Source organism: Pelophylax lessonae (genome assembly GCF_965119305.1).
Source record: "Pelophylax lessonae genome assembly, chromosome: 9".
Classification (NCBI taxonomy): domain Eukaryota; kingdom Metazoa; phylum Chordata; class Amphibia; order Anura; family Ranidae; genus Pelophylax; species Pelophylax lessonae.
In genome coordinates this window covers 125,215,167-125,225,703 of record NC_138776.1, presented here as the reverse complement: position 1 = coordinate 125,225,703, position 10,537 = coordinate 125,215,167, and the positions used below count along the sequence as shown (strand labels likewise).

The 10,537-nt window shown below is 39.2% G+C and overlaps 1 protein-coding gene across 1 annotated transcript in view; it reads right to left on the bottom strand.

Annotated features, from left to right (window-relative positions):
- Positions 1–2,069: 2,069 nt before the first annotated feature.
- Positions 2,070–10,537, bottom strand: part of LOC309563625 (lysosomal acid lipase/cholesteryl ester hydrolase-like) — a 40,643-nt gene continuing 32,175 nt past the window's right edge. The window contains exons 8-10 of the mRNA XM_082268169.1: positions 6,900–6,971; positions 4,150–4,218; positions 2,070–2,448 (exon numbers count right to left, since the gene is read on the bottom strand). Of these exons, the coding sequence (XP_082124295.1) occupies positions 2,215–2,448; positions 4,150–4,218; positions 6,900–6,971 (375 nt within the window). The 3' untranslated portion in view covers positions 2,070–2,214. The remainder of the gene's footprint in view (positions 2,449–4,149; positions 4,219–6,899; positions 6,972–10,537) is intronic.

The following is a 10,537-nucleotide window of genomic DNA, read 5'->3' as shown; positions in this document are numbered from 1 at the left end:
GGAGGTGTGTTTGGGGTCGTATCATGTTGGAATACTGCCCTGCGGCCCAGTCTCTGAAGGAAGGGGATCATGCTCTGCTTCAGTATGTCACAGTGCATGTTGGAATTTATGGTTGCCTCAATGAACTGTAGCTCCCCAGTTCCGGCAGCACTCATGTAGCCCCAGACCATGACACTCTCACCTCCATGCTTGACTGTAGGCAAGACACACTTGTCTTTGCACTCCTCACCTGGTTGCCGCCAAACACACTTGACACCATCTGAACCAAATAAGTTTATCTTGATCTCATCAGACCACAGGACATGGTCCCAGTAATCCATATCCTTAGTCTTCTTGTCTTCAACAAACTGTTTGTGGGCTTTCTTGTGCATCATCTTTGGAAGAGGCTTCCTTCTGGGACGACTGCCATGCAGACCAATTTAATGCAGTGTGCGGCATATGGTCTGAGCACTGACAGGCTGACCCCCACCCCTTCAACCTCTGCAGCAATGCTGGCAGCACTCATAAGTCTATTTCCCAAAAAATAGCGAAGCCTGTTCTGAGTGGAACCTGTTCTGTGAAACCGCTGTATGGTCTTGTCCACCATGCTGCAGCTCAGTTTCAGGGTCTTGACAATCTTCTTATAACCTAGGCCATCTTTATGTAGAGCAACAATTATTTTTTTCAGATCCTCAGAGAGGATGAAGCATGAAGTGCCATGTTGAACTTCCAGTGACCAGTATAAGAGTGAGAGCAACAACACCAAATTTAACACACCTGCTCCCCATTCACACCCGAGACCTTGTAACACTAACAAATCACATGACACCGGGGAGAGAAAATGTCTAATTGGCCCCAATTTGGACATTTTTACTCAGGGGTGTACTCACTTTTCTTGCTAGCGGTGTAGACATCAATGGCTGTGTGTTGAGTTATTTTGAGGGGACAGCATATTTACACTGTTATACAAGCTGTACACTCACTACTTTAGATTGCAGCAAAGTATAATTTCTTCAGTGTTGTGACATGAAAAGATATAATAAAATATTTACAAAAATGTGAGGGGTGTACTCACTTCTGTGAGATACTGTATATACAGCAGTCACATAACCCAGCTCTTTCCCAGCCTGTCTGCGGGGAAACATAACCTAATCCTCAGCTGCTGGTCACATGCTCAAAATATAAAAAAAATTGCTTAAGGCTCCATTCACACCTGGGCGTTTTCAGCTCCAAAAACGCTCAAAAGAAACGCTTCCAAAACGCCCAACAAGTAAAACCCCATTCATTTAAATGGCCCCTGTTCACATCTGAGCGTTTTGCAAAACGCCTGTAGCTGAAAAAAGTACATGAGCTTCTTTTTGGGCTGATTACCAGCGTTTTTGATAAATGTCAATGAAAAACGCCTGAAAAAATCGCGGTAAAATCGTGGTAAAAATCGCGGTAAAAATTGTGGTAAAATCGCGGTAAAAAACGCTACGCTCAAGTGTGAATGCAGCCTTAGGAATATAGTGTAAAAATAAATAAATACATATTATCAATAAACTGTTTTAAAATATTATACAAATATATATTTGAAATCAAATTATTATTATTTTTTGGCACTAACATGGCGTGGGTAGATTTCTGCCAGTCACAGGCATCACACCCCTCCAGCATGTGCCTTAAAATTAGAAGGAGGTGAAGCCACCAATAATCAAGATGTAATATCCCACCCTCATTGTATGTTTAGCTGGTTAGTGGGCATGGAGCAAGAGGAAGGGAGTGGGCTATCATTTATCACTGTGTATATGCCCACATGTGTGACTTTATAGTCATATGGGCTGCACAGATGTGATGGGGAGGAAATGTAAGAGTAGAAAATACACTGGAAGCTGAGCATATGCGCTAGCTGTCAACACTGATTTGCAAATTCCCGAATTGCACTGGGGACATTGACAGGAGGGGAGACAGAGAACTGCGGGATCAACCAGTTTTTTTTGCAGAATGCAGAAAACGAATCCCATAGTGACTGAGTGAGTACGAACAGCAGGTAATACAACATTTATTGATAGTTTTTATGATGTGGTTTTAATTACACTTTAACAGACCAATAGGAGAATATAGACATTTATTGTTGGGGTTTACAAACATTTTAAATACTCCTTACAACAAAGATACTGCATATCCACTGCCTTTAAAATCATTATTGCCTGGGAACTTTCTATAGAAAACAGAAAAATAGTGACACGTTATAATTTATGAAAACTTTTTCAGGAGGTGAAGAATTTCATTGTACATTCTGTATGGAGCATCCAGACCCCAGATGAAATCTAGATGTTGCCACTCTGGGATCTCCTTGTAATAGACCAGGTTGTTTATTTCACGTAGTAATTGGGCAACATCCTTACGATCGGCCAACCAGTCATTACCCCCACTCCATGCAGCTGTGGGAACCTTCATGTCTTTTATTTTGTACAAAGGAGGGGTGGTCTACACAAATTGAAAAAATACAGAAATATCATGACAAGAAATGCACATCTCAAAAAAAAGCTTTATTGGACCATTTAAAATATAGAAATATAATCTGTTTTAAATGAATCGAGGACATGAGCTCAAACTAACAGGAGGAAAGGTAAAAAAAACTTGCTTATCCATGTCTTTATGGACCTTGCTTTGTGCACTGGTGCGCAGTCCTGTTGGAACAGGAAGGGGCCATCCCCTAACTGTTCCCAAAATGTTGGGAGCATGAAATTGTCCAAAATGTCTTGGTATGCTGACGCCCTAAGAGTTCCCTTCTCTGGAACTAAGGGGCCAAGCCCAACCCCTGGAAAGAACCCCACACCATAATCCCCCCTCCACCAAATAATTTGGACCAGTGCACAAAGAAAGGTCCATATAGACATGGAGGAGTGAGTTTGGGGTGGAGGAAATTGACTGACCTCAATCCAATAAGGCCCCTGACTGCAGACCCCCACAACCACCACCCAGGGTTGTCAGGAATAGGCCCTTGTTCCCATCAACATGGGGACAAGTCGCTTTAAGGGGGATGCAGAGCCCCTTCCTGTTCCAACATGACTGTGCACCAGTGCATAAAGCAAGGTCCATAAAGACATGGATATGCGAGTTTGGGGTGGACAGAGTCATGACTTCAATCTGATAGATCACCTTTGGGATTAATTGGAGCGGAGACTGTGAGCCAGATCTTCTCGTCCAACATCAGTGCCTGACCTCACCTCACAAACGCGTTTCTGGAAGAATGGTCAAACATTCCTATAGACACACACCTAAACCTTGTGGACAGCCTTCCCAGAAGAGTTGAAGCAGTTATAGCTATAAAAAGGGTGAACGAACTCAATATTGAACCCTACGGACTAAGACTGGGATGTCATTAAAGTTCATGTGTGTGTAAAGGCAGGGGTCCCAATACTTTAGAAAACATAGTGTATTACGACCTGCCTGTGCAATATACTATATATATAAACCAAAAACGATATAGTACAAAGGCCTGCCTGACTACATGGAGACTGACTGCAAAGTTTAGGTAGGTTTTTACAGCAGGGTTTCTCAACCCGGTTTCTGTAGAATTCTGGATGTTCTCCAGAGGTCACAAGAGTTTCACTTCACAAAGAACAATTCCTAACTCTCACTAACTTCTGATATAAATTATCTTTTTAGCTGTCTGTAGAAGGGGCAGCCTTCCTACTGGTTGACAATGTAAGGGGTCCTTCTCACATTGTCCACCAATGTATAGGACACTACGCCGAATACCAATGTAAAAAGGAACTTTTCCACTGACCACCAATGTAGCGGGCACTACAATTTTTACTGTCTGTGTTTCTTTTTGGGCAATTATTGTTATTGTCCCATATTATGTTTGTTATTGAAACATTTTTTTTTCTTGCTATAGCAACTTTCTATATTTTTATATTTACAAATTACTAACCACATAAATATATCATGAGCTAGAGATATAATTTAGCATTGGTTACCTGACATGAAATATATTTCAAGGGATTGAGAAAGGTTGCCTTACATTATATAGTGTGTATAAATCTAAGGGGGATTGTTCATCAATTGAACCATGTGATTGTAAATTGTATGACCAGCCTTAAACAAATGTACAACTTGAAATCATGGTTTATTTGTAATGACCAAAACCCACACTTTAATCCATTGTATCAATATTATTACCTGGTTGTAATGCTTAATATTTCCTTCTCGACCCCAGTCATAAGCCTGCAGCTGGCCCGAATGCAGAGTCTGAGTAGAACGTTAAAAAATGAATTTAGCTGAATACATTCATTGAGTAGTAAGGCAAAAATTAAATCCATCCTTTAATCTTTACACTCTGCAATTATAATCTACAGCTTTGAAACCAATGTACCGTAATTACTAAAATATTGCTCAATTCAAATGGACTGCATAAAAATGTCTTCAGTTAGCACTGACCTTCTACAAGCAAATCCAATTATTGGAATATTTATGGGCCGTATTGCCTTTGTTCAATCTAAAATTATTTTTGCATTTTCATACAAATCTATGGGAATGCAAACCCCCCTTAAAGCTGGTCAAATGCAAGTTACAGTACAGAAAGAAGGAGGTCAACTGCAGGTCAAATGCACATGTCAAAGAATTCTAAATGATCTCAGAAGTGTCTCAGTCTGCTTTTAAATTGATGCCATTAACACAAGCCCAATGCCCGTCAGCACAGGCACTTATACAGATCCCCTTACACTGCTATGAATACAGTAGACTGAGAAGGGATTTTACAATAATTCTGCTATGGAGCTTCAGCATTAGAGTTCTTCTTCTGCCATTAAATATTAGAAGGTCACTTGATCAACAATTTCAGCAGCACTAGAAGTTCATGGTTATGTTTCTAACATGACTGGTAAATATGCCCATATTCCCATATTGCATCCTAGTGCCATCTCTGCCCCAAGTAAGCACACCCCTGGCCATCCACATGATGTAAAAAAATATGTGAGTCATCAGAGCAGGCCACCTTCTTCTATTGCTCCAGTTCTGATGCTTATGTGCCCATTGTAGGCACTTTTATCTGTGGACACAAGTCAGCATGGTCACCCTGACCGGTCTATGTACACACAGCCCCCTATGCAACAAACTGTGATGCATTGTGTGCTCTGACACCTTTCTATCAGAACCAGCATTATTTTTTTTTAGCAATTTGAGCTACAGTAGCTCTTCTATTGGATCAGACTACAGGGGCTAGCCTTCGCTCCCCACGTACATCAATAAGCCTTGGCCACCTATGACTCTGTTGCCAGTTTGCCAGTCATTCTTCCTGGGACCACTTTTGGTAGATCTTGACCACTCTAGACTGGGAACATCCCACAAGAGCTGCAGTTTTGGAGTTGCTCTGACCCAGTCGTCTAGACATTACATTTTGACCCTTATCAAAGTCGCTCAAATGCTTATACTTGTCCATTTTTTTTTACTTCAAGGACATGTTCACTTACTGCCTGATATATCCCACCCACTTTCAAGTGTCATTGTATGTAGATAAGTAATGTTATTCACTTTGCCTGTCAGTGGTCATAATATTATGACTGATTGTTGTGTATTACTAGATATCTGCTTGAGTACCCTGAAAGCCCAGAGATGCCAGGCTATGGCCTGTCTCCTCTTGCCTCCCATACCTCAGTTATTGTCAGTAAGACTCATGTTTGGGATCCAAATGCACTGTTTGGGATCCAAAGGCACTCAAGAAGCTGGGGTGAAAGCAGGCAACATGTTTACTTTAATTTTTAGCATATTCAAACATTTCCAAAGATTCTAATTAGTACTAATGTATTCATTTAGGTAACTACAGAGAATTGCCATTCCCTGGAATTCAATCCCTCTATCCAGTCAATAACATATTAATTCAGAGGAAGCTCCAAACTTCTGACTAGTTTGTAGAAGTGATCAAGTATCTGGCATAGTTTCCTTTTGTCAGGCCAATTGATTTTTGCCTATGTATTTAAAGTAAAACTAAAGGCAAACACTTTTTATTTTTTATTTTGGGGAGAGTAAGGCAGGCCATCAATTATGTAATTTTCTTTCTTTCCACCACAGGTGGAAGGAAAGAAAATTGCTCCATTACCCCATCAACACATTCATTGTTGCTAGGGGAATCCCTCCCACAGTGCTATTGTGTTCTGCAGACAGGAAGCCTTTTCTGCCAGGAGAACACAATGATTAGTGTTGCTGGCTATAGCTGGCGGGACTAATTGTTCGGAAAAAACCCGACAGGCTGGTTGTACACAAGTCAACCAATAGATTACCTTGTGTACACTCAGGGTTCCCATACATGAATCGAAACTCAGACGGTTCAGCAGGGATCCATGTATGGCTGGCTTATGGGAGAGTTATAACTGCTGTTAACTTTATTTTGACCAGCTGTGTCCCATTGGGAAGAATTTTTTGTCACGTTCTGTCCCATTGATGAAACAGAAAGTTAGAGGAAATCCCTCCAAAGTGAAGGAATCCCTGGTTGTCATGTATAGCCTGCTGATCACTGTCCTGGGGTGGTTGATTTCTGTTCCCTGCCTGCCTTATACTGTCTATGAGGGTGTTGATTACTTACAACTCCGCTTATATGCCACAGGTTTCTGATCCCTCACTTAGAACATCTGGCAAGTGTATTCAATATTCAATTGAAAAGTAGTAAATTAAAATTTTTAATTTAACATCCCCTCCCTTTAAAATATGCATTATTATTATTATTATTTGCATTTATATAGCACCAACAATTTCTGTAGCGCTTTACAATATTCAATTATAAGCAAGTGGGTCCTGAAGAATAACTGTATTTAGAAGTGGGTCTCGGCCCAAAAAAGTTTGGGAAGCCCTGCATTGTTAGAATCCTACAGATATACCCGTGTTAGCATTATTTAAATGCTTTCTGATTATATAAAATACGTCCCATAATACAGTACCTGTGACCAGTGGCGCATATTTTGCACAGATGTTCCAGCAGGACAGTGAGACAAATACACAGGCACCCGACTCTGCAAATCACAAACAAGTAATACATAAAGAATGTCAGTTTAGAGAGGAAATTCAGTATAATTAAAATGGATGATTTTCAAATTAAGAAAAAAAAATCACTAAATATAAACGCTTAGCATTTTTCTTGCAGCACACCTATTCATTTAAAGGCCATCACCCTACACTTCCCTTGAGTTGCTCAGGACGAAATGTCCTGTAAGGAATTCTGAATAGAGTAAAGTAAGGTTATAACCCTGTAATTTTTTTTTTTTTTGCAATCCCTGCCCCATTGCTAAGATCTCCCTTCACTTCCTGTCCCATAGCCAAACAGGAAGTGAGAAGAAATCCCTCCAAAATGAGAGAATTCTTGGTTGTCATCAGATCTAGTATCCCCATTGGAAGATTTTCCCTCCTTCACTGTTCTATTGTTAACCCAAAATGTTTGATTTCTGTCCCCTTCACACTTGTTGATAACCACCACCAGAACAAATAGAGAGGGTGAATCTCCCTAATGGGGGCACAGCAATAAAATAAATGAAAGCAATAAATCTGACAGCTGTTCTAATCCCTCTCCATTATATGCAAAACAAAACAAATGTTTTCCCTTCAGTTATACCATAATACATGTTTACTGTGCGCACCCATTCTTCTAGGTCCAGTTGCCTGACAACGCAGATCATAGTGCACTGTACTAAGGTTGTATTGTCTTAACCATTCCAGCCCCGGAAGGTTTTACCCCCTTAATGACCAGGCCATTTTTTGCGATTCCGCACTACATTGCTTTAACTGAAAATTGCGTGGTCGTGCGACACTGTACCCAAATACAATTGATGTCCTTTTTTTCCCCACAAATAGAGCTTTCTTTTGGTGGTATTTGATGACCTGTGCGGTTTTTAGATTTTATGCTATAAACAATAAATAAACGCAATATTTTTTACTTTCTGCTATAAAACAGTCCCAATAAAAAAATTTGAAATCACATTCTTTGATCAGTTTAGGCCAATTTGTATTTTGCTACATATTTTTGGTAAAAAAAAAGAAAAAAATCACAAAAAGCGTATTTTAATTGGTTTGCACAAATTTATAGCGTTTACAAACTACGGGATAGATTTTTGGACTTTTTATTTATTTATTTTTTATTAGTAATGGCGGGGATCAGCGATTTTTAGCGTGACTGCGACATTGCGGCGGACAGATCGGACACCTAACTGACATTTTTACACTTTTTGGGGACCAGTGACATTAATATAGTAATCAGTGCTAAATATTCTGCACTGCTACTGTATAAATGACACTGGCAGGGAAGGGGTTAAAACTGGGTGTGATCAAGGGGTTAAGTGTATGCCTAATAGTGCTTATTGACTGTGTTGGGGGATGGGTTGGACAGAGGCAGGGAGAGAATCACACAATCTTTCCCTGCCTCTCTGACAGAAAAGCCGCCTGCTTTGTTTACAGCAGGCGGCTCTTCTGTCATTCCAGCCGATTGGTGATCGAGCCCGCTCCTCCCACAGTCTGGCTCCCGCTTGCGCGCCGCCGAATCCACATGCACATAATCACGTAGATCTACGTAATTATGCGCAGCCAAGCCGTCCTGCCGCAGTAAATCGGCAAGTCGGCAGGTGGTTAATGGAAGTGAGATTAAGTTTATCTGCAACAGACAGGATTAGTAATGTTCCTATCTCAGAATGTTACAGTATGGGTTTAGCAGAATAATTCTTTAGCCATCATGCCATATATACAAGGGTTCTTAAAAAAGTTTTTGCAGTTCTTTTTTTTTTTTTTTTACTTTTTTTTGTTTTTGCAGTTCTTTTAGCTAAGATATATATATAAAAGTGCGGAAAATTTATGAAGACCCCGTGTATTTTTACGTCACTAATAGTTGAATCTTTTATACTAGTTGTTTGCTGCCTGGTCAACCTCCTTTCGAACCTAAGAATTCCCATAGCCCAAAGTATTACGCTGACATTAAATTAGTCCACACCAATTCTGGGGAAAGGAAGTTACATATTTTCACTGCTGTATCTGTAAAAAAAAAACCTTTCACAGTTTAAAAATAAATAGCTTTTTGCCTTTTTAAATTGTGGCAACATGTCTTCTTCAGGGACCTTAGAGTGAATGGGTTATTACAGTTTATATAATCACCTTTAAAGAAGAATTGCAGGAATAAAAAAAAAAACACATATACAGTATATGGCTGCAGCATTGATCCGATGCTGCAATTTTCCCTTGCTGGCTAAAAGCCTGAGAACTGATTGGTCACATGACCAGTGATTGTTTAGGTCTCAGTCTTCAGTTAGCATAAAGTGATGACTGTCAGTCAGCGCTCTGTGCTCTGCTCCTCCAGTGTTCCCTGGCTGTGCAGGGGGCAGGAATGGCTGGCTCAGGCTCTCAGCGGCAAGCTAGCTTTGTTAGCTGCAGGTTGGCATTGCATGCTGTAAGCTAAGTCTGTAATCTACAAGGACCCCCAAATCCTTTTTTCATCACAGGGTTACCTAGAGCAGCTCTTCCCAAAGAGTAAGTTGCATGCATATCTTTAGTGCCCAAGTTCATAAACTTAAATTTTTTAATATTGAACCTCATCTGCCATGTAGTTGCCCACCTCCCTTTTTTTTATCTAGGGGTTCCTGTAATATTCATTCATCTCGTGCTTTATTTTTTTCCCTAGATCAGTAACACACTAAAAATCCCTTCCATGCGAGTCAGTATTGACTTTGGTGGTGACAGCTTTCTGTGATTGCATAGAAGAAACTGTCCTTGACCATACAGCGTATGATCTGAAGGTGATTTGACTTAGCTGAGACAAAACAGACCAGTTCATGCACCTAAAACATGAACTAAACGTTTCAGTAAAGGTTCTTTAGATATATTGTGTCCTGTGATCACGGTCCTGTTATCAATCATGCCACTTTTATAAAACCAAATCTATGCTTTATCTGATGAGTGCTGTCTTGTCACTTGCAATGTTATCAGTTCTATGTTTTAGTTATTTGCTTTTTCTTGTAAAGAAAAAACTCCAATAAAAATATGTTTAAAAAAAAACCCCAATCTTAGACGTCAAAATGGATCGATTTCCACATTAAAGGAATGTCTATTTTTTCTAGCTGTTACCTTTCTTTATTATGTTCTGTTTTGTTTAGCCAATATCAGGTAATATGCACATATTGCAAATTAAAATAGTAATTTGAAGCAATTTAATTGTAGTCATTTATTCTGCCAGCAAGTGGAGCTCTAGACTTCTTTTTATTGCTCTATCCCCCTCCCAGATGTTCAGATTAGATAGATCAAAGTGAGTGAAACTTTACACATAACTGGATGAGTCAGAACAATGACTCTCAAGATCTATTATATATATATATATATATATATATATATATATATACAGTATATATATATATATACAGTATATATATATATATATATACAGTAAATATATATATATATAGTATATATATATAGTATATATATATATATATATATATATATATATATATATATATATATATATATATATATATATATATATATATATATTGTAATCATCTATATATAAATTAATTCTAAAGCACTTGCTGGCAGGAATATGGAC